Source organism: Microcaecilia unicolor, chromosome 9, assembly GCF_901765095.1.
Source record: "Microcaecilia unicolor chromosome 9, aMicUni1.1, whole genome shotgun sequence".
Lineage (NCBI taxonomy): Eukaryota > Metazoa > Chordata > Amphibia > Gymnophiona > Siphonopidae > Microcaecilia > Microcaecilia unicolor.
The window spans coordinates 227,976,196-228,001,554 of record NC_044039.1 but is presented as its reverse complement, the minus strand read 5'-3'; the positions used below and the strand labels follow the sequence as shown (position 1 = coordinate 228,001,554).

Here is a 25,359-nt window from a genome sequence, read left to right as displayed (position 1 = left end):
GTCAAAGCTGTGGCAGTGCAGCAGACCTTGGACAATCTGATCCGCCTGGGCGCGGTCGTTCCGGTGCCAGAAAGTCAGCTTGGCAAGGGACGTTACTCCATTTACTTTGTGGTACCAAAGAAAGGAGGTTCTGTCCGGCCTATCCTCGACCTCAAAGGGGTCAATCGGGCCTTGAAAGTGCGGCACTTTCGCATGGAGACTCTCCGCTCTGTTATAGCGGCAGTGAAGGCAGGAGAGTTCCTGGCATCCTTGGACATCAAGGAAGCATACCTGCATATTCCCATCTGGCCTCCTCATCAACGCTTTCTGCGTTTTGCAGTCCTGGGACGACACTTCCAGTTCAGAGTCCTCCCTTTCGGGTTGGCTACTGCTCCGCGGACCTTTTCCAAAGTAATGGTGGTCATCGCGGCCTTCCTACGAAAGGAAGGGGTACAAGTCCATCCTTATCTGGACGACTGGTTGATCCGAGCCCCCTCTTATGCAGAGTGCGGCAAAGCTGTGGACCGGGTAGTTGCTCTTTTGAGCTCCCTGGGATGGATCATCAACTGGGAGAAGAGCCAGCTGCGCCCGACTCAGTCCCTGGAGTACCTGGGAGTTCGATTCGACACCCAAGTGGGCAGAGTGTTCCTGTCAGACAATCGGATTGTCAAACTTCAGGCTCAGGTGGACCAGTTCCTAGTAGCCTCTCCCCTTCGGGCTTGGGACTATGTGCAGCTGTTGGGCTCTATGACGGCCACGATGGAAGTTGTGCCCTGGGCCAGGGCTCACATGAGACCGCTTCAACACTCTTTGCTGCAGCGCTGGACTCCGTTGTCGGAGGATTATGCTGTGCGCCTTCCCTTGGACCCAGCAGTGCGCAAGGCGCTGAGCTGGTGGATGCAGACAGACAAGTTGTCTGCGGGAATGCCTCTGGCGACCCCAGAGTGGATTGTCGTCACGACGGACGCCTCGTTGTCGGGCTGGGGAGCCCACTGCTTGGGAAGGACAGCGCAGGGGCTCTGGTCTCCTGCAGAGGCAAAGTGGTCTATCAACCTCCTGGAACTCAGAGCCATTCGGTTGGCGCTTTTGGAGTTCATCCCGGTACTGGTGTTGAAGCCTGTACGGGTCCTGTCGGACAATGCCACGGCTGTGGCCTATGTCAACCGCCAGGGAGGTACCAAGAGCGCCCCTCTAGCCAAGGAGGCTATGAATCTTTGCCAGTGGGCGGAAGTGAACCTGGAACAGCTGTCAGCGGCCCACATTGCCGGAGTCATGAATGTCAAGGCGGACTTTCTCAGTCGCCATACCTTGGCGCCCGGAGAGTGGCAGCTATCTGCTCAGGCGTTCTTGGACATCACGAAGCGCTGGGGCCAGCCGAGCCTAGATCTGATGGCGTCATCGGCCAATTGCCAAGTGCCGCGCTTTTTCAGCAGAGGACGGGACCCTCGATCCCTGGGAGTAGATGCTCTTCTCCAACAGTGGCCGACGCAAGAGCTTCTCTATGTGTTCCCGCCCTGGCCCATGTTGGGCAGGGTGCTAGACCGGGTGGCAAAGCATCCCGGCAGGGTAATCCTGGTGGGTCCGGATTGGCCCAGGCGTCCCTGGTATGCGGACTTGATCAGGCTCTCAGTCGACACTCCTCTGCGGCTGCCAGTGGAGCAGGGCCTGTTACGTCAGGGTCCCGTGGTGATGGAGGATCCCTCCCCCTTTGGTCTTACGGCCTGGCTATTGAGCGGCAGCGTCTGAGGAAGAAGGGCTTCTCAGACAAGGTCATCACCACTATGCTGAGAGCGAGGAAGCGCTCTACTTCTACTGCTTACGCCAGGGTTTGGCGTATCTTTGCAGCGTGGTGTGAAGCAGGCTCACTTTCTCCCTTCACTGCTCCAATTTCTTCAGTGTTGGCGTTCCTGCAAGAAGGTCTGGAAAAAGGCCTGTCGCTCAGTTCCCTTAAAGTCCAGGTAGCGGCTCTGGCTTGCTTCAGGGGCCGCCTGAAGGGTGCTTCCCTGGCTTCGCAGCCAGATGTGGTGCGCTTTCTCAAGGGAGTTAATCACCTGCGCCCTCCTCTGCACTCAGTGGTGCCTGCATGGAATCTCAATCTGGTACTAAGAGCATTGCAGAAGCCGCCTTTTGAACCCTTGTCGAGGGCATCTCTGAAAGACCTGACGTTGAAAGCAGTCTTTTTGGTGGCTATCACTTCAGCCAGAAGAGTTTCCGAGCTCCAGGCGCTCTCATGTCGAGAGCCTTTTCTGCAGTTCACTGAGGCAGGAGTGACTATTCGCACAGTGCCTTCCTTCCTGCCCAAGATTGTTTCTCGCTTCCATGTGAATCAGCAGCTCTGTCTCCCTTCCTTTCGTAGGGAGGACTACCCAGAGGAGTACTCTGCTCTCAAATATCTGGATGTGAGACGAGTCATCATCAGATACTTGGAAGTGACCAATGATTTCCGGAAATCGGATCATCTGTTTGTCCTGTTTGCAGGTCCTCGTAAGGGTCTGCAGGCTGCTAAGCCTACAGTGGCAAGATGGGTCAAGGAAGCCATTGCAGCGGCTTATGTGGCCGCGGGGAAGGTGCCGCCTATCCAGCTGAAGGCTCACTCCACGAGAGCTCAGGCGGCCTCGATGGCGGAGGCCGGATCCGTCTCCTTGGAAGAGATATGCAAGGCGGCAACTTGGGCTTCGGCTCATACATTCTCCAAGCATTACCATTTGACTGTGGCTGCACGGGCGGAGGCCCGGTTTGGAGCTTCAGTGTTGAGGTCAGGGATTTCAATGTCCCGCCCTGGGTGAGTACTGCTTCGGTACATCCCACCAGTCTATGGATTGATCAGCTTGATGATATGGAAGGTAAAATTATGTATAATCATACCTGATAATTTTCTTTCCATTAATCATAGCTGATCAATCCATAGCCCCTCCCAGATATCTGTACTGTTTTTATTCTGGTTGCATTTCAGGTTCAAGTTTAGTCTTCAGTTTCTTCAGAAAGACTTCGTGTTCAAGTTTTTTCACTTGGATTCTTCAAGAGTTAAGACGAGTTTGTGTTACAGTGAGCTGCTGCATTCCTCTCCCCTCCGTTTTACGGGGCTGGATTGAGACTTAAAATTCTGCCGGCACTCCCTCCCGCTTCGTGCGGCTGTAGGGCAGCTTTGTACCCCTCCCGCTTCGGCGGTGTTAGGGTCAGTCAGCTCCTCCCGCGGTTGCAGGATAAGCCAGATCCCCCCGCATCGGCGGGTGTGGTGTCCCTCCCCCGCTCCGCGGGGATGAGCTGGACGGATTCCCCTCCCCCACTTGTGTGGGGATGAGCTGGGTTACTTCCCCTCCCCCGTTTCGGCGGTGGTGAGCTGGGCAGAGTGTCCCTTCGTGGGTGTAATTCTCTAAGTGCTGAGTCCTGCGGATGGAGCTTTGATATCGACATACTGAGGAGTTTCCGGCAGCACATGACCACATATAGGGAGGCAAAAGTTTGCTCTCTATTTCCACCTGCTGGTAGATGGACACAACCCACCAGTCTATGGATTGATCAGCTATGATTAATGGAAAGAAAATTATCAGGTATGATTATACATAATTTTACCTTCTGTCAGCAGCTCACATTGCAGGTCAGAGCAACGTGCAAGCCGATTATCTAAGCATGCATCAAATTGACCCAGCGGAGTGGGAACTGGCAGACGAAGTGTTTCTTCAGATCTGTGCCAAGAGGGTACGCCCGTAGCGGATCTTATGGCGTCAAGTGCAAATGCCAAAGTCCCGTGCTTTACAGCAGACGGAGAGATCCTCGCTCGGTGGATTTGGATGCCTTGGCTCAATCCTGGCCTCAGGGCCTCCTGTATGTGTTCCCTCTTTGGCCCTTGATAGGGTGAGTACTCCTGCGGATTCGGCTACATCAAGGAGAGGTGGTTCTCATTGCCCCGTATTGGCCCAGGCGGCCGTGGTATGCTGACCTCCGGCGGATGCTGGTGGAGGCTCCCGTTCCTTTGCCTCTGGTACCGAACCTGTTGCCACAGGGGCTGGTAACCATGGAGGACGCCTGCCGCTTTGGTCTTAACGGCATGGCTATTGAGAGGGCGCAATTGAGAGACAAGGGCTATTCCAACAAAGTCATCTCCACTCTCCTTCAGGCCCGCAAGCGTTTCACTTCCGTTGCCTATGCTCTGATTTGGTGCCGGTTTGAGGCTTGGTGTGCTACTAAAGTGATTACACCCATGCGGGCTTTTGTCTGGCCGATACTTGACTTTTTGCAGGATGGTTTACAAAAAGGCTTGGCCTATAATTCCCTGCGTGTTCAAGTTGCAGCCTTAGCATGTTTCGGGGGAAGGTGGCTGGCCTCTCCCTGGCTGCTTATCCGGAGGTGGCATGGTTTCTTAGAGGGGTGTTTCGGCTCCGTCCTCCCGTGCGGGCTCCGTGTCTGGCCTGGAACCTGGCGTTAGTTTTAAAGGCCCTTCAGTGTTCGCCCTTTGAGCCGCTTAGGCGAGCTTCGGAGAAGGATATGACCCTAAAGACAGTCTGTTTGGTGGGTTACATCGGCGAGACGGGTGTCTGAGCTCCAGGCGCTGTCCTGTCGAGACCCATTTCTGCAATTGCACCTTCTAGATGTGCGAAGGGCTCTGTTGCAGTATCTGCGCATGTCAAATGCTTTCAGGACCTCTGATCACCTTTTTTGTTTTGTTGTCAGGTCCTCGCAGAGGGTCTCCAGCGTCTAAAGCTACTCTGGCTCAAAGAAGCTATTTTTTCAGCATATCTGCTCTCTGGCCGGCCTCCGCCTGAAGCCTTTAAGGCACATTCCACAAGAGCGATTTCCTCTTCTTTGTCTGAAACTGGAGCACTCTGTCTTTAAGAGATATGCCATTTGCCCGACATTACAAGCTGGATGTGGCTGCCAGGAGGGATGCGCATTTTGGAGCACAAGTGCTGGCGCGTGGTGTGGCCTGTTCCCACCCTATCTAGGGATTGCTTTGATACATCCCATTCGTAATGGATTTATCTGCTTGATGACAAGGAAGGGAAAATTAGGTTCTTAACCTTGGTAATTTTCTTTCCTTTAGTCATAGCAGATGAATCCATGAGCCCGCCCTGATTGATTGATTGCTGTTTTGGGTTCAGTTTTTCCTGTAGATATGTTCCCTCCTTGAGAGAAGTTGGAAAACAGTCTTCAGGATTTCTGTTCTGTTACAGGAGGTTGAGTTCGTCTCTCCTTTGAATTACTGCTCCTGTTCTGGGGCGTTCGTTCGCTGTGAGGAAAGTTCATGTTATTCTACTTTGCAGTGTAACACTGCTTTGGAAGCTTCAAATACTGAGAGGCAGATGGAGCTAGCTGGCCAAGAGGCACTATGGTTTTCAGTGCTCTCTATCTCCTCCTACTGGTAGGTGGAAACAACCCATTCGTAATGGATTCATCTGCTATGACTAAAGGAAAGAAAATTACAAGAACCTACTTTTCCCTTGTGGTGGTATAATTGGCTGGGGCTATGTTCTATTGGGTGGAGCAATTGCCATAGTCCCCCAAGGTCACTCACCTCTAATCTGGGAAGGCCTTTTTGGCAGGCGTTCTCTATGATCTGGTTCGTTTGGCTTCCTGCTCCATGACTGCTTTGGTGGTGGAGTGCTCTTTGTTGTGGCTTTGCCACTGGGTCGCGGATATGGTTTCTAAAGAGCTTTTGAGTCTGTTGTTTGTTGAGGACCTGGAGAAGTTGGTGAAGGATATGGGGGAGGCATGTCCACTCCGTCTCCCAGAACTGAGGCAGACGGGTGCCCAGCAAACTTTGGCCTCCATTTTTAGTAACATTTCATGCTACCAATCCTGGGGAAAGCAGTGGCTACCCCATGTCCATCTCAATAATAGACTATGGATGTTTCATCCAGGACCTTGTTCAAACATTTTTTAAACCCAGCTATGCTAACTGCCTTTACCACATCCTCTGGCAACAAGTTCCAGAGCTTAACTATTCTTTGAGTGAAAAATTATATTTTTTAAAGTATTTCCATGTAACTACTGTTCTACACCACTCAGGATTTTGTAGACCTCAATCATATCTGTTCTTTCCTGGTTCTCCTCCTACCTCTCACTTCGCACTTTCAGTGTTCACTCTGGTGGTTCCTCCAACTTCCATCCCACTTTCAGTAGGTGTCCCCCAGGGTTCTGTCCTTGGATCCCTCCTTTTCTCCATCTATACCTCTTCTCTTGGTACCCTGATTTCATCCCGTGGCTTTCAATACCATCTTTATGCAGATGACTCTCAGGTCTACATCTCCACCTCTGAAATCTCAACCGTAATCCAGGACAAAATTTCATCCTGCTTGTCTGACATTGCTGCTTGGATGTCTCAACGCCATCTGAAGGTAAACATGACTAAAACTGAACTTCTCATTTTTCCCCCTAAACCCACTTCCCCTCTTCCCCCATTCTCTATCTCCGTTAATGGCTCTCACATCCTCCCTGTCTCCTCGGCTCGTAACCTTGGAGTCATCTTTGATTCCTCTCCCTTCTTCTCTGCGCATATTCAACAGATCGCCAAAACCTGTTGCTTCTTTATCTACAACGTTAGCAAAATTCGCTCCTTCCTTTCTGAATACGCTACCAGAACCCTTATCCAAACCCTTGTCACCTCTCGCTTGGATTATTGCAATTTGCTTCTCACTGGTCTTCCACTCAGCCATCTCTCTCCTCTCCAATCTGTCCAAAATTCTGCAGCACGACTGATTTTCCGCCAAAATCATTATACCCACACTAGCCCACTCCTCAAGTCACTTCACTGTCTCCCTGTCCGCTTCCGCATACAGTTCAAACTTCTCTTACTGACCTTTAAATGCATCCATTCTGCAGCCCCCCATTACCTTTCCACTCTCATCTCTCCCTACATTCCTCCCCGTGAACTCCGCTCACTTGACAAATCTCTCTTGTCGTCCCCCTTCTCCTCCACCGCTAACTCCAGACTTCGTTCCTTTTCCCTCACGGCACCTTATGCCTGGAATAGACTTCCTGAGCCTGTACGTCTAGCTCCATCTCTACCTGTTTTCAAATCTATGCTGAAAAACCCACCTTTTCACCACTGCTTTTGGCACCTAGCCACTACTCAATTGCCCTCCCCTTGTTCCTTTTCACCCAGTACTTCCCTCGCCCTTAATTGTCTTGTCTGTCTGTATTTTTAGATTGTAAGCTCTATTGAGCAGGGATTGTCTCTCTGTGTCAGGTGTCTGGTAGCGCTATACAAATGCTAATAATAGTAATATCTCCTTTTCCAAGCTGATGAGCCCTATCCTCTTTAGCCTTTCTTCAAATGGGAGATGCTCCATCACCTTTATCATTTTGGTTTCTGTTCTTTGAACCTCTTCTAATTCCGCTAAATCTGTTTTTAAATACGGCAACCAGAATGGAACGAAATACTTAAGGAGCGGTCGCACCATGTAGCAATACAGAGGCATTATAATCTTGGTCTTATTTTGCACCCCTTTCCTAATAATTCCTAGCATCGTGCCTACATTTTTGGCCACTTCCGCACACTGGGCAGAAGATTTCAGTGTATTGTCTACAACGACACCTAGATCTTTTTCTTAAGTGTTAACTTCTAAGGTGGACCCTAGCATCAGATAACTATGATTGGATTATTCTTCCCAATGTGCATCACTTTGCATTTGTCCACATTAAATTTTATCTGCCATTTGGATGCCCAGTCTTCCAGTTACTTAAGGTCTTCCTTAGAAATCAAACAAAATAAAACATGGAAAAGAAAATAAGATGATACCGTTTTTATTGGACATAACTTAATACATTTGTTGATTAGCTTTCGAAGGTTGCCCTTCTTCGTCAGATCGAATCTGACGAAGAAGGGCAACCTTCGAAAGCTAATCAAGAAATGTATTAAGTTATGTCCAATAAAAAAGGTATCATCTTATTTTCTTTTCCATGTTTTATTTTGTTTGATTTCTATTGATAACCTTAAGAGTGGACTAACACGGCTACCACACTCCTCTACTTAAGGTCTTCCTGCAATTTTTCCGAATCCACGTGTTTTGACAACTTTGAATGGTTTTGTGTTGTCTGCAAATTTACCCTCTGTTTACAAAGCCATAGAGGCATATTTTCAAAGCACTTTGGGAGGCTAAGTTCCATAGGTTTCTATGGAACTTTGGGAGGCTAAGTGCTTTGAAAATGAGCCTGATAGTGGGCCACCTTTGTTGGCATCTTTTTTGTAACCTGTTATTTTTGACAAACATTTAATTGAAACACACATCATGTAAAAATATATTTTTTTTATATATAATTTTTAAGTCTATCTTTCTTTTTATATGTCTATATTATTGAGTCATGATGAATATTTTCATGTTTGAGGTGTTGATTTTGGTCCTCTTTGTATGATTTGATGATGATGATTTAAATTGTTTGTGTATTTGGATTGGTATTTTGCCTTTTTAAAAATATATATGTTGTTTATCATTTGATTAACATATTTGTGTATTTTTATGTCAGACCCCTGTTGCAGGTGTTTGCACGCTGAAACATGGGTCATTGTCAGAATTAAGGACAACATTTTTCTCAATCTTTAAGGCCCAGTGTTTGCTTTTTGTGTTTTTGTTTACAAAGCCATAGTTGCAGCTGCTGGTACGGTAATGCTGGCACAGCCCATTCACTTTGAATGGGTTGTTTCAGCACCGCTGTGTGGCTTTGTAAACAGAGGGTTAATCACCTCATTCGTTGTTGCGATTTCCAGATCATTTATAAATATGTTAAATAGCACTGGTCCTAGTACAGATCCCTGCAGCACTCCACTATTCACCCTCTTCCATTCAGATAAATGACCATTTAACCCTACCCTCTGTTTTCTGTCCTATAACCAGTTCCTAATCCACAGAAGGAGATTGCCTCCTATCACATGACTTTTTAATTTTCTCAGGAGCCTCTAATGCGGAACTTTGTTAAAAGCTTTCTGAAAAGCTAGATACACTACGTCAACCGGCTCACCTTTATCCATGTGTTTGTTTATGCCTTCAAAGAAATGAAACAGATTGGTGAGACAAGAGTTCTCTTAGTTGAACCCATGCTGACTCTGTCCCATTAAACCATTTTTGTATGTTTGTCTATGTGTTTGCTAATTTTTTTCTTTATAATTGTTTCCACTATTTTGCTCAGCACTGAAGTGAGGCTTACCGGTTTGTAATTTCCCGGATCACTCCTGGAACCCTTTTTAAAAATCGACGTTACTTTGGCCACCCTCCAATTTTCAGGTACTACGGACTATTTTAACGGCAGGTTACAGATCACTAACAGAAGATCAGCAATTTCATGTTCTTTACATAACATAACTAACAGTGTATTCTTATATTCTGCAAAAGCCTCACAGTTCAATGCAGATCACAGTGTAAAAGAACTGGATATAACCAAGAAATATAGTTATAACAAAATACTTAAAAAAAAATCCTGGGATGTATATCATCTGGGCCATGTGATTTATCACTCTTTAACTTGTCAGTTTGGCTCAGTACTTCTTCCAGGATCACCAAGATTTCTTTCCGTTCCTCTGCATCATCACCCTTGAAAACCATTTCTAATACAGGTAGATGTCTTACATCTTCTTTCATAAAGACCAAAACAAAGGATTCGTTTCAATCTCTCTGCTATGGCCTTGTCCTCCCTGAGTGCCCCTTTTGCTTCTTTATGATCTAACGATCCCATGGATTTCCTCACAGGCTTTCTGCTTCTGATGTACCTGAAAAAGGTGTTACTATGAGTAACCCTCCATTGCCCCTGGTACAAAATAAGTACCTGAATATATGTAAACCGCTTTGAATGGAGCTGCAAAAACCTCAGAAAGGCAGTATATCAAGTCCCATTTCCCTTTTCCCTATTTGAGATTCTGGAATGTTGCTACTATTTGAAGATTCTACATGGAATGTTGCTATTCCACTAGCAGCATTCCATGTAGAAGCCTGCCCTTGCATATCAGCAACGCGGCCGTGCAGGCTTCTGTTTCTGTGAGTCTGACATCCTGCACGTATGGAATGTTGCTACTGGAGGCGTGTATGGAATGGTAGCCTAGTGGTTAGTGCAGTGGACTTTGATCCTGGGGAACTGGGTTCAATTCCCACTGCAGCTCCTTGTGACTCTGGGCAAGTCACTTAACCCTCCATTGCCCCTGGTACAAAATAAGTACCTGAATATATGTAAACCGCTTTGAATGTAGTTGCAAAAAACCTCAGAAAGGTGGTATATCAAGTCCCATTTCCCTTTCCCTTTTTTTTTTCTCCACAGCAAGTTTTTCCTTATTTCCTCTTTTAGCCACCTATATATACTTTGCATCTAGTTTGACAGAGCTTATATTGCTTCTTATTTTCTTCATTCTAATCCTTTTTCCATTTTTGAAGGATGTTCTTTTGGTCCTAATAGCCTGTTTCACTTCACCTGGCTGTCGTTTGCACTTCTTTCCACCTTTGTTAATACATGGAATACATCTGGTCTGAGATTCCACAATGGCATTTTTAAACAATGTCCATGCCTGATTAAAAGTCCTGTCCTTTGTGGCTGATCCTTTCAGCTTCTTTTTAACTATTTTCCTCATTTTGTTGTAGTTGCCATTTTGCTCCTGTTCTAACTGTAGCATGTCTTTTTTTTTTTTTTTTAATGTTTTACAGCTGCTGGTTCAGTTTGTACAGAACACATCAATCCCATTGGGAGAAGGTCTTGGAGAATCTAAAGATCTCACCTGTTTGTCCCTTCTCCCAGTTACTGAGACATCTGAATGCAGCCAACTTCTTTTACCTGGTAACATGAATGCTTTCCACTTTACGAGCTTGGTTTATCAAGGTCTTTTCCATATACACAGAACAAAACTGAGTGAACCAAGTCTTAAATCTTTATTGCTACTTTAAATTGTTTTAGGGTATTGCGGAGAATCCTACCTTTATAAGGAGACATGAATTGTTGTAGTGATTTTGTGATGGGAAATGGAAGAAATGATGCTTTATGTGTGCTGGTCGCTGCATGATAATTTTTAAGACTTATGTCCCTGCTGTTGCAGGAGAGAACCATTGGTGCGTATGAGGATAAGAAACAGTTTGGTTATTTGTTTGCTATTTTTATATAGTACCCTACACATTGCACCTCAAAGCAAATCACTACAACGTGTAATTCTTGCTGAACAGAGTTATTGATGATTAAACCAATCGTGGAAACAGGACGCTGGGCTTGATGGACCTTTGGTCTGTCCCAGTGTGGCAATACTTATGTACAGGACAAGTGGGGAATTGGGCACCGAGATAATCCTGTTTAAATAGGTTTTGAGTTCTGACTGGTCATTGAGAGTCCATTTTTTTCTAGTGGAAGAATGAAAGAAATCATTGATCCTAAGAGATGTCCTACGTAGTTAATGGGATGCAAAGATAAGTGTAAGATTAGGAGATATGAGTAGCTTCAAACAAGCAGAGAGTGAAAAATAAACAGTGGTAATTGGTCACTCACTGCTCAGTTTCATGTCTTTTAAGTTTGTTGTTTTGCTGGCAAGAAACTTTAAACATGAAAGCACAAAAATGACAACTGCTAAAGACCATCCGCACTACTAACTCTACAATCCACTCCTCTTCCTTAGAGATCCTCTATGCTTATCCTGTGCTTTATTGAAATCAAATGTAGTCCTTATCTCCATCACCCCCACTGAGAAGATGTTCAATATTACTGCCACCCTTTCCATAAATAAGTATTTTTTTAGATTACTCCAGAGTCTATACCCTTTTTTCCTTCATCCTATACCCTCTCATTCCACAGATTCCTTTCAGTTGAAAGAGGCCCACTCATTTCCTGTGCAATTATGTCACGGGGGTATTTATTTTTTTTTATCATTTTACTTAATTACATTCACATTTGTCACATAAATGTAAGGAAAAACAGAAATTAATATAAAGGAAAAAGAAAACATTTTCTCTCATCAATATATATTATATAATTGTCCACAATTGGGAGTCACGGGGGTATTTAAATGTCTCTGTAATATCTCCCTTCCCCTGCCTTTCTTCCAATTATACATATTGAGATGTTTAAGTCTGTCTCTATATGCTTTATGATAAAGACCAGTGACCATTTCAGTAGCCATCATCTGGATCTATTCCATCTTATTTAGATATTTTTGAAGATGCGGTCTCTTGTACACAGTAATCCAACTGAGGTATCACTGGAGACTTAGGCACTGTAACCTCCTTTTTCATGCTGGCCATTCCTCTCCCTATGCATCCAAACGTACTTCTGGCTTTTGACATTGCTTTTTCTACCTGTTTGGTTACCTTAAGATCATCAGATCTGATCACCCCTAAGTCCCACTCTTTTTTTCATGCAACGAAGTAATTCACCCCTATAACTCCCTTGGGTTTTTTTGCAGCTCAACTGCATGATCCTGCTTTATTTTAGCATTAAATCTTAACTGCCAAATTCTAGACTATTCAAGCTTTGCTAGATCTTTCCTCATTCTATCCACACCATCAAGGATGTCTACCATATTGCAGATTTTGGTATCATCCACAAAGAGTCAAATCTTACCAGACAGCTGTTCTGCAATATCTCTCACAAAAATGTAAAAAATAATAAATAATAATCGGACCAAATATTGATTGCTGTGACTCACCACTAATAATGCACATTTTCTCAGAATAAACTCCATTTACAACTCCCCTGTTTCGCATTGTACCGAATAGCATAATTTACTAATCAACCAAATACGAATAATGACTTGGTCCTTAGTGGAGCGCATGATCTGGTGAGGGACGTTATGGTACTGGGGCCGTTTGATAACAGTGATCCTAATATGATCAGTTTTGATATCGACCTTGAAGTAACTGTACACAGAAAGTCAAATACGTTAGTGTTTAACTTTAAAAAAGGAGACTATGATAAAATGAGAAGAACGGTAAAAAAAAACTTAGGGGGGCAACTGAGAGAGTAAAAACTGTACAACAGGCATGGACGCTGTTCAAAAATACCATCCTGGAGGCCCAGGCCATACATATTCCGCGAATTAGAAAAGAAAGACGGAAGTCCAAAAGACAGCCGGCCTGGTTGAAAAGTGAGGTGAAGGAAGCTATTAGGGCTAAAAGAAACGCCTTCAGAAAATGGAAGAAGGAACCGTCTGAAAATAACAAGAAGCAGCATAAGGAGTGTCAATGCAAATGCAAGGCGCAGATAAAGAAGGCCAAGAGGGATTACGAAAAAAAGATAGCATTAGAGGCAAAAAAAATAGTAAAAATTTTTTTGGTATATTAAAAGCAGGAAGCCGGCAAAAGAATCGGTTGGGCCGCTGGATGACCGAGGGGTAAAAGGGGCGATCAAGGAAGATAAAGACGTAGTGGAGAGACTGAATGAATTCTTTGCTTCGGTCTTCACCGAGGAAGATTTGGGTGGGATACTGGTGTCGGAAATGGTATTTCAAGCGGACGAGTCGGAAAAACTTACTGACTTCACGGTAAACGTAATGGGGCAGTTCAGCAAACTGAAGAGTAGCAAATCTCCTGGACCGGATGGTATTCATCCTAGAGTACTGATAGAACTGAAAAATGTGCTTGCGGAGCTACTGCTAGTGATATGCAACTTATCCTTAAAATCGAGCGTGGTACCGGAATATTGGAGGGTGGCCAATGTAATACCAATTTTTTAAAAAGGCTCCAGGGGAGATCCGGGAAATTATAGACCGGTGAGTCTGACGTCAGTGCCGGGGAAAATGGTAGAGGCTATTATTAAAAACAAAATTACAGAGCACATCCGAGGACATAGATTACGGAGACCGAGTCAGCACGGCTTTTGTGTGGGGAAATCTTGCCTGACCAATTTACTTCAATTTTTTGAAGGAGTAAACAAACATGTGGACATAGGGGAACCGGTTGATATTGTGTATCTGGATTTCCAAAAGGCGTTTGACAAGGTACCTCATGAAAGGCTACAGAGGAAATTGGAGGGTCATGGGATAGGAGGAAATGTCCTATTGTGGATTAAAAACTGGTTGAAGGATAGGAAACAGAGAGTGGGGTTAAATGGGCAGTATTCACAATGGAGAAGGGTAGTTAGTGGGGTTCCTCAGGGGTCTGTACTAGGACCGCTGCTTTTTAATATATTTATAAATGATTTAGAGAAGGGAGTAACTAGCGAGGTAATTAAATTTGCTGATGACACAAAGTTACTCAAAGTTGTTAAATCGCGACAGGATTGTAAAAAATTACAAGAGGACCTTACGAGACTGGGAGACTGGGCGGCTAAATGGCAGATGACGTTTAATGTGAGCAAGTGCAAGGTGATGCATGTGGGGAAAAAAGAACCCGAATTATAGCTACGTCATGCAAGGCTCCACGTTAGGAGTTACGGACCAAGAAAGGGATCTGGGTGTCGTCGTCGATAATACACTGAAACCTTCAGCTCAGTGTGCTGCTGCGGCTAGGAAAGCGAATAGAATGTTGGGTATTATTAGGAAAGATATGGAAAACAGGTGTGAGGATGTTATAATGCCGTTGTATCGCTCCATGGTGCGACCGCACTTTGAGTATTGTGTTCAATTCTGGTCGCCGCATCTCAAGAAAGATATAGTAGAATTGGAAAAGGTGCAGAGAAGGGCGACTAAAATGATAGCGGGGATGGGACGACTTCCCTATGAAGAAAGATTAAGGAGGCTAGGGCTTTTCAGCTTGGAGAAGAGACGGCTGAGGGGAGACATGATAGAGGTATATAAAATAATGAGTGGAGTGGAACAGGTGGATGTGAAGCGTCTGTTCACGCTTTCCAAAAATACTAGGACTAGGGGGCATGCGATTAAACTACAGTGTAGTAAATTTAAAACAAATCTGAGAAAAGGTTTCTTCACCCAACGTGTAATTAAACTCTGGAATTCGTTGCCGGAGAAAGTGGTGAAGGCGGTTAGCTTAGCAGAGTTTAAAAAGGGGTTGGACGGTTTCCTAAAGGACAAGTCCATAAACCGCTACTAAATGGACTTGGGAAAAATCCACAATTCCAGGAATAACATGTATAGAATGTTTGTACGTTTGGGAAGCTTGCCAGGTGCCCTTGGCCTGGATTGGCCGCTGTCGTGGACAGGATGCTGGGCTCGATGGACCCTTGGTATTTTCCCAGTATGGCATTACTTATGTACTTATTTGGCCAAATATGAATAATGGCCATTGAGCTTTAACAAAGCAAATAATAAAAGAAGCAACGTGGAATCTGCGATCAAGTGTTTATTTCAGTAGGATTTAGCAGAGTAGAATCCCGGATTATTCGTATTAGAATTTAAATCACTACACGGCAGAATGTGAATAATGTATTTGGGGCCAAATCGAATACGAATATTCGGTACAGGCCTAATTTATTTATTTGCAATAAGTCTTTATTATCAGTGAACCATAACAAAAATTGCACAATACAATCAGCAGGGAAGCATTACGCCATAGTTTGTATAAAGAATCTATTAGTACTCCCTGCAATGTGACATACAACAGTGACAACTTTCCTTTAGTAACATCACAAAGCTTCAAATTTATTAGGATTTTACTGGATCTAGTAACTCCCCACCCATTCCCTTCTCCCTCCCTCCCCTCCCCTCCCCCTCCCACCCAAAGGACACAAGTAGCTATATTAATTCATATCGCTCTCTGAGCATACAAGCCAAGCTTACAGAGCATCCGAGGGGATGTGTTTCCATACTGATTGCCATTTCCCCAACTGGTGGTTGTGCTCAGCAATTAATCTCTCCATCTCTTTCACATATCTCAATTTATGGAGCCACTTCGCTACCCGGGGCACCCCCTCCCCCTGCCAATGTAAAGCTACGACCACCCTTGCTGTGCCAACCACTTGATTCACCAGTGTCTGTTGGGCAGGCGCTAGACCATCAAATCGGGTGGAGAACAGAAACACCTCCGGGGCCAGTGGCACTGTGCACCCCAGCCATTTCTGCAACCGGAAATGAACTGCCCTCCAATATGCACGGATTTTGGTGCAGCTCCACCACACGTGTCCCATTGTACCCCTTTGACCACACCTCCTCCAACACCCACCTGAAGAAGTCGGAAATATCCTCTGCAACCGGGCAGGTGTGAGGTACCACCAATAGAGCACCTTCACTGCGTTTTCCTGCAGGGGAACATGGGTTGACACCCCCACTGCTTTTCTTTCTATTCTCTCCCACTCAGACTCTTCCAAGCTCACACCCAATTCCTTCTCCCAGCCTCTTCGATGTACACCATTACAGGGTGACTTATGCTTTGGTAAAGGTGACTTATCAGGCCACAAGAGAACGTAAGCTTCCCACATATCTCCTCTAAATCAAGTTTCTTTTGCTGCATCACCTCTCGCACCGCTTTAGTCTGCAGGAAGTGTGGCACTTGACAGTATGCGAAGTCACCTCCCTCTACCCCTGGGTATCTATCCTTCAAAGCATTAAAGGACAACAAGGAATCAGCTTCAAACATCTGTCCCCAGTTTCACACCCCAGCCTCATACCATTTGGTGAATGTCCCCTTTGTAGTACCTGGCAAGAATAGTGGATTATGCGCTATAGGGGTACTCTGGGTCAAGATACATTGTTTCTTATGAAACATTCTGTACCAGTAGTAAAGTGTTATATCCACCGAGGGACAAATTCCCTCAACCAAACTTCTAAATGGCCTAGGTAACCACATTAATGCGCTCAACGGTGTCTCACCCAATGAATGTTCTATTTGCACCCATTGTTTATCTGGATATTCTTGGTGCCATTCAAGTGCTGCCTTCCCCTGCGCTGCTCTGTAATACCAGGCGAGATTGGGTACCCCCAGCCCACCTCTCTTCCTTTCCCTATATAACAATGATCACGCTAGCCTTGGACGCTTTCCTGCCCAGACGAACCGCACAAATTTATCTTGTAATGAAGCTATGAATCGCCTGGGCATCATCACAGGCAGCACCTGGAAAAGGTACAGCAATCGAGGCAGTATATTCATTTTAAGGATAGCTATTCTTCCGAACCATGAGAACTGCATGTCTCCCCAGCGCTCTAGATCGGCCCCAATAGTTTTGCCTAACCCCTTATAGTTTGCCTTAAAGAGCTCTGAAAGTTCCCTAGTCAAATTCACCCCCAAGTATCTAAGTTGTTTGTGAGCCCATCGGAAGGGGGATGAGATCTTTAAAGACTCCACCACCTCCTCTGGGAGTGTTACATTTAAAGCCTCAGATTTAGCCATGTTAACTTTGAAACCGGATACTATGGAATATTCTTCTATCTTTTGCTCTAAGTGTGGGAATGTAGTCAGGGGGCGGGTAACAAACAGCAAGACATCATCTGCAAAAAGAGCCATTTTGTGAACTCTATCTGCTATTCTTGCTCCCGAGATGTTGGGATCTAGGTGCACCTGGGCCGCAAAAGGCTCCATCACCATAGCGAACAGCAGGGGTGACAGAGGGCACCCCTGTCTTGTACCTCTGTACAGCGTAAATAAGTCGGAGTTACCACCATTGACCCGGACACAGGCCCTTGGAGATTCATAAAAAGCCTGGATCCACCGCCTGAACTGCACTCCAAACCCCATCGTCTCCAGGACCCTGTGCATAAAGGGCCAGTGAACCCGGTCAAAGGCTTTTTCCGCGTCAAGGCTTAAGAGACATAGCGGTTTCTGGTTTCTTTTTGCCAAATACATAATATCTACCACCCTCCTAATATTGTCCATTGCTTTTCGATAAGAGACAAATCCAACCTGGTCTGGATGGATGAGCACTGGGAGAATAGGGGCCAGTTGGCTTGCCAATACCTTAGCCAAGATTTTTACATCAGCATTTAACACTGATATGGTCCTATAGGATCCACATTCTAAATGATCTTTTCCAGGCTTGGGTAGCACCGCTATTGAAGCCTCCATCATGGATTGAGGCAAGGACCCGCCCCTTCCCACCTGATTAAACACATCAGCTAAAAGTGGGGCTTACTCAGGTGCAAACTCTTTATAGAACTCATTAGGCAAGCCATCCAGACCAGGCGATTTACTCGATGGTAAGCTTCTAATAGCCTCTTGAATTTCCTTAGGAGTAACCGGTTCATCTAACAATCACTGCTGTTGATGACTCAGAGAGGACAGCTTGCTATCTTGTAAGTATTGGTCTACTAATTCCATTGAAGGACTAAGTTCTTTAGCATACAAAGCCTTGTAAAATTCCCCAAGTCTCTTACGTATTTGCTCAGTTTTACCTAGATCATTCCCACCTTCATCTCATATCTTTAAGATAGTCCGCTCTCATCCAAGATGGCCGCACTCTACTGAGACACTGCGAGTCTCGATCCTATTGCTAATATGATGCCAAAACGTCGAGGGAGATTGGCGGTCAGGACCTCACCGTTAACCCCCTCCTTACCTGGTCCACTCGATCGCTTCTTGAGACCGCAGGGAGTTTTTCAGGGTAGCGGAATGCAGCCAGTAGGAAGCTCCGGCGATTTGGGAGAATCGGGCTCCCCTGGCCTTGATGTCACTCTGAGCCCCGCTATGTGCACTCTGCCTCCCCAGCAGGTAGGCGCAAGCTCCTTTCTCACTGACTCGATGGGGTCTCCCTTTGAAGGTGCTATGGACCCGGAAGAACGTCGAGAAGAGGTCTTACTTCCATCAGAGAAAGGAGAGACGCCGCCGCCGCGAATTGAGGGGCGAGGAGCCGAGGGACAGAGTGAACATGTGAAGACTTCTGAAAGGTTTGAAATACCGAAGGAATTACTAGTTAAACCAAGGGAGGTTACATTGGACACGTTATGGGACTTAGTTTCTACCCTGGGTCAAACTTTTTTGAAACAGGTTAATGAAATTGCACCTAAAATAAACATATTAGAGAATGACTTACAAAAAACAGAGGAAAAGATTAAAGCTATGGATGATAAAACTGAAAAAATGGATCAAAGAATTGTGAAACTGGAAACGATTCAACCTTTAATGACAAATGATTTGACAAATCCTAGAACAAAAATGGAAATGTTTGATAACTACACTAAAAATCACAATCTAAGATTTGTTAATTTTCCTAGGATAAAGACTGTTGCTCCTCTTGAAATGTTAAAACGTTATTTGTGTGACATTTTGAATATACCAGAGCAGAATTTACCACCGTTTACTTTGGCTTATTATATCCCAGGAAAAGAACCGAATCAAAAGCCTGAAAGTCAATTGGATATATCTGTTTTGCTTGAAACTTCTGATTCCGAATTAGCAACGGCCGCAACTTTGGTTGCGACCGCTGCATTATTGCCTGATAAAAATTGGATCTTCCGCCTTTTTCCGTAATAAAGACAAACCCTTTTTGGGTTATAAAATATTATTATTTCCTGATGTCTCTAAAGAGACACGGAGACTGAGGAAACAATTCTTGCTCCTTAAGCCCGAAATATTGCACTGGGGGGGGGGGGGGCTTGGAATAAACTCCCTGAGCCCATACGCCAGGCCCCCTCCCTGCCCATCTTCAAATCCTTGCTCAAAGCCCACCTCTTCAATGTCGCCTTCGGCACCTGACCACTATACCTCTATTCAGGAAATCTAGACTGCCCCAACTTGACATTTCGTCCTTTAGATTGTAAGCTCCTTTGAGCAGGGACTGTCCTTTGTTAAACTGTACAGCGCTGCGTAACCCTAGTAGCGCTCTAGAAATGTTAAGTAGTAGTAGTACCCCTGCAAATGCAGTGAGACTTGATGAGAAGAAATATGTATTTACAGAACCAGCACATGTATCAGCTCTTATAGCCTCGGTGAAAAAAGGATAAGCGTTAATGGAATAATTAACTTCTCAGTAGAGATTGTGTTACCCTCATTAATTTCCTGTTATTTTTTTGCTCCCCTTGAATTCCTAAATGTTGGATCCCCAAGTTATGGACTTGAGTGTCAACATTTACCTAATTGATTTCTTTTGTTACAATTTTATTTTATGATGCTTTACCAATCAAGATGTTTCTTGTAAATTTGATTAAATTGAATAAATAAATAAAATTTAAAAAAAGATAGTCTGCTCAACTTTTAGCCTACGCATCTTTATGGCTAAAAGGTGCCCTACTTTATTGGCAAATTCATAAGAGCCCACTCTGCTCTTTGCTTGTAACATACTAAGTTGCTCTGAATAGATAGAGTCAAGCAGTAGTCTCTGGTCACTGAGCTCTTTCAAAATCTGTACTGACCCACTTGCCTTAATGCTGTGCCTCCAGCAAGCGAATACTCTCCAAGCAGCTCGCTATCTGTGCCTTGCGGGCTTTTGATTTCTTACTGGCCAATTGCAAAAAGTAGCCCCGGGACACTGCCTTCATGGCATCCCATACTGTACTGAGCGAAGGCCCAGAGTCCAAGTTAAACTCAAGGTATTCTTTTAGCATGTTTTATATCCTTCCACTGCTGCCCCCTCTTGCAGAAGACTAACATTTAGTGTCCATCTTTTGTCTTTACTCTCAGCCCTTATATTGGGTAAAGTTACCCATACTGGGGCATGGTCCGACAGGGTCATACTGCCTATCCCCGCTTCTGTGCCCCTCTCCACTAATGCAGCATCCAAGAAGATATAATCTATACGAGAGTATGAATGGTGTACTGGGGAATAGAATGTATAGTCTTGCACCCTCTGATGATTAACCCTCCACAAGTCTACTGTGCCTAGTGATTGTGCTAAGGATCTCAATGCCAGTGAATCCCGCTGTCCCTCACTTCTAGGAGCTCCAGAGCGATCAAGGTCCGGGTTCATCACGGTATTAAAGTCCCCACCTATAATAAGGGATCCCTGTGCAAAGGTAGCCAAAGAGTTTCTAACTCTCTCAGTGAACCCGCCTGCCCTGAATTTGGTGCGTAGATAGATGCGATAGTGAGGTCCACTTGGTCAATTTTGACATGCAGAAAGATGTAACGTCCTCCCGTGTCCCTCTTTACCTTGATCACCTGTGCACAACTGTGGCATGTATCAAGATCGCCACTCCCCCCTTTTTGGCCCTGCTGCAGCTGCAAAGTGCGCCACTGGGTAGTCAGAGTGGGAGAAAAGTCTTTCGTGTCTACTCCTCAGGTGTGTCTCCTGAAGAAGAGCCACGTGCGGCCTGAGCTGTCCCAATTCTTTATAAAACTTCTGCCTTTTCTGAGGCATGTTCAGCCCTTTTACATTATAGGATAGAATCTGTAAATCTGTACCCATCAGAGGAAGTGACGTCACCGTCCGACATGGCTGCCTAGCTCTGTTGCTTCGTCTCCCTACACTTGTTAGTAACGAACAAAAGCGATCCTAAGCAGAGTTGAAGAGGGAAAACGCGACGTTAATATCCCTACCAACAAATCTCGCCATGAGTAAAGTGGCTTCTGCCTGTAAAAAGGATCCGGAGAAGCGAGAGAAAAGCGCGGGGGGAAGGGCGGGGCACCACCACGAGTCCCCCGAGCGGGCCTCGCAATCAGACTCGGACTCTGCTCTATCCTTGACGGAGACTCGCCGCCCCCCCCCCCCCCCCCGCCCCCGAAAAAAGGAATTTCTGGAGAGCTCTGACAGTTTCTCTCTAACATTCAAGACGAGATAAAACAATCTAAAGAAGAAATCCTGGAGCAGATGGATACGCTGAGCACTGAACTGCGGGAGCTGGGGGGCAGGGTGGAGGAGGCCGAGCTCAAGCTTGACGAGCATGTGGACAGTCTGGGCAAACAGGCGAACTTGCTTCAAGGGCTAGCAAAACATAATGCTGAGTTGGAGTATAAGCTCGATGACTTGGAAAACAGGGGCCAGAGGAATAATCTCCGGTTCCGTGGAGTCCCTGAAGGGGGTGAGACGGAGGATGTGCCCCGGATTGTGCAGACCCTGTGCGCTTCACTGATGGGCCCAGAGGCGGGTAAGGCGCTGGAAGAACTGGATAGAGCGCATCGTGCGCTGGGAGCGCGGAAAGATCAGCAGGCAAGGGACATTATATTCCGTTTTCATAAGAATGAAGCCAAAGAACGGATTTTGGAGCGGGCCCAGAAAAAGCACGACCTGGAGTTTGGTGGGGCCAAGGTTTCGGTATACCAGGACCTTTCTCAGTATACCCTTCAACAGCAACGCCAGATGCGACCAGCCCAGGACACCCTGGTTAAAAATCAAGTGCAATATAGATGGGAATTCCCATTTTCTTTGAATTTTGCGCTACAGGGCATTAAATACAGAGTGCAAGCTCTAACGGATGCATGGGACGCATTGTTCAAGGGGGGCCTAGTGACAACCCATTGATATTCAACACCCATTCTGTTAGAATATCAATGAAATGTTTGATGTCCCCATGCATACCCCCACCCTCCCACTCTGTCAGACTGTCAAAGTAATGCTTTGATGTTTCTCTCATATATACTATCTGCTACCTCATTTGCTTATTTCCGATCTGAGGAAGAAGGGCAACCTTCGAAAGCTAATCAAGAAATGTATTAAGTTATGTCCAATAAAAAAGGTATCATCTTATTTTCTTTTCTTGCCTGACCAATTTACTTCAATTGTTTGAAGGAGTAAACAAACATGTGGACAAAGGGGAGCCGGTTGATATTGTATATTTGGATTTTCAAAAGGCGTTTGACAAGGTACCTCATGAAAGGCTACAGAGGAAATTGGAGGGTCATGGGATAGGAGGAAAAGTCCTATTGTGGATTAAAAACTGGTTGAAGGATAGGAAACAGAGAGTGGGGTTAAATGGGCAGTATTCACAATGGAGAAGGGTAGTTGGGTTCCTCAGGGGTCTGTACTAGGACCGCTGCTTTTTAATATATTTATAAATGATTTAGACATGGGAGTAACTAGCGAGGTAATTAAATTTGCTGATGACACAAAGTTATTCAAAGTCGTTAACTCGCGACAGGATTGTGAAAAATTACAAGAGGACCTTACGAGACTGGGAGACTGGGCGGCTAAATGACAGATGACGTTTAATGTGAGCAAGTGCAAGGTGATGCATGTGGGGAAAAAAGAACCCGAATTATAGCTACGTCATGCAAGGCTCCACGTTAGGAGTTACGGACCAAGAAAGGGATCTGGGTGTCGTCGATAATACGCTGAAACCTTCTGCTCAGTGTGGTGCTGCGGCTAGGAAAGCGAATAGAATGTTGGGTATTATTAGGAAAGATATGGAAAACAGGTGTGAGGATGTTATAATGCCGTTATTTCGCTCCATGGTGCGACCGCACCTTGAGTATTGTGTTCAATTCTGGTCATCGTATCTCAAGAAAGATATAGTGGAATTGGAAAAGGTGCAGCGAAGGGCGGCTAAAATGATAGCGGGGATGGGACGACTTCCCTATGAAGAAAGACTAAGGAGGCTAGGGCTTTTCAGCTTGGAGAAGAGACGGCTGAGGGGAGACATGATAGAGGTATATAAAATAATGAGTGGAGTGGAACAGGTGGATGTGAAGCGTCTGTTTACGCTTTCCAAAAATACTAGGACTAGGGGGCATGCGATTAAACTACAGTGTAGTAAATTTAAAACAAATCTGAGAAAATCTTTCTTCACCCAACGCGTATTTAAACTCTGGAATTCGTTGCCGGAGAACTTGGTGAAGGCGGTTAGCTTGGCAGAGTTTAAAAGGGATTTAGACAGTTTCCTAAAGGACAAGTCCATAAAGCACTACTAAATGGACTTGGGAAAAATCCACAATTCCGGGAATAACATGTATAGAATGTTTGTACGTTTGGGAAGCTTGCCAGGTGCCCTTGGCCTGGATTGGCCGCTGTCGTGGACAGGATGCTGGGCTCGATGGACCCTCGGTCTTTTCCCAGTGTGTCATTACTTATGCTCCAACGGTCTTATCTACCCATCCAACCAACCCTCTAACTGCATCTAGGCAGTCCAGTCCTCTTTCTTCCCAATGCTTAAAGATTGGGTTTTCCAAACCTGACAGAAACATAGGGTTGCCACGTATAGTCAATAATTCCGTGATGCCCGAATCCACCTTCAAGCATTTCCCCTAAAACTTCCAAGCCTCTCTCAAGGGCCTCAACAATAAACTCTTTCTAAAGCAACCGGGAATCAGAGATCTTTCTACTTGCATCAATGACACCAAATGATAAGGAGCAAAGAAAGCCTTCTCCAGGTCTAATGGTGTATATTGACCCGATTCAAATAGCCAATCTCTAACATGTCTTAATAGACAGGCCACATTATATAACTTCAAATTGGGCAGACCGAGGCCCCCCCTGTGGCCAGCACCCCCCCCCCCCCCCCCCCCCCATCAACTGGTATTTCATTTTTGCCTTCTATTTTGCCCAGCAGAATCTCATCACCATCCGATTAAAAACTACCCATATCTTTATTTAACAGACAGAGGGGAGAGTCTGCAGGACATATAACCAGCGAGGAAGGATCACCATACGAGCGAGTCCCAAACGTCCTATCAAAGGGAGCTGAAGTGCATCCTATTTCTCCAACTGTTTTTTAGTTTGAGATAGTAACTGCCTTATGTTAAGTGTATAGAGGTCAGTCATCCCTGGTGTCATCAGAATGCCCAGATACTGAAAACAACCATTCGCCCAACGCAATGGGAAGTTCCCAGGCCAATTCCTACAAATAGCCGTGTCAGTAGCCAAGGCCTCACTTTTCCAAATTTAAACTAAAACCAGAGTAATCACCAAATTCCTTAAATACCTCCAGCAAAGCTAGCAACAAATCTACTGGTTTTGTAAGCAAGACCAAAAGGTCATCGGCAAAGGCTGCTACTTTAAACTTGACTCTGCCCAAATTCACCCCATGCTGGATTAGAATAAATGTCTCTTATCAATGGGTCCAGATACAGTGCAAACAGTAACGGTGACAGGGGGCACCCCTGCTGGGTGCCTCGTTCAATATCAAAATCTTCCGAACACCTATCATTCACCATAACTCTCGCTCTCGGTGAGGTGTAAAGTGTCTTAACCGCTCCCAAAAACCAACCATCAAAGCCATATTCTTCCAGTACAGTAAACAAAAAATCCCATCCTACACGATCGAATGCTTTCTCCGCATCGGAGCTGACTCGACTCCCATCCCAATCTTCTCTAATGTGAGCAAAATCCTTCTAAGATTCTTCGATATAGCTCAACCCTTGACAAAGCCTACCTATGCCTTGTGTATAATCCTCGGCAACACACGTCTAATTCTGTTTGCCAGTATCTTTGCAAAAAATTTCACCTCACAGTTCAATAGTGATATTGGTTGGCAAGATGCTGGCAGAGTGACATCTCGTTTGGGCTTCGCAATCAGTATAATACGAGCCACGTTCAGCTGGGTAGGAAGCACCCCTTTCTCCACCCATTCATTAAACGCATCTGCCAAAGGTGGAATAATATCCTCTCCCATCATTTTATAAAACTCCACTCTTAGGCCATCCGGCCCAGGTGCTTTCCCCGACTGACTACCCCCAGTTGCCCAACGCACTTCATCAATACTTATAGGAGCATTTAAAGTTTCCCTCTCCTTAT

At 45.4% G+C, this 25,359-nt stretch overlaps 1 protein-coding gene across 1 annotated transcript in view; it reads left to right on the top strand.

Moving 5' to 3' along the window:
* The window catches only part of ZNF410 (zinc finger protein 410), a 225,783-nt gene that overhangs the window by 35,070 nt on the left and 165,354 nt on the right, over positions 1 to 25,359 (top strand). Inside the window, exon 3 of the mRNA XM_030214204.1 lies at positions 10,602 to 10,731. Coding sequence (XP_030070064.1) covers positions 10,602 to 10,731 — 130 coding nt within the window. The remainder of the gene's footprint in view (positions 1 to 10,601; positions 10,732 to 25,359) is intronic.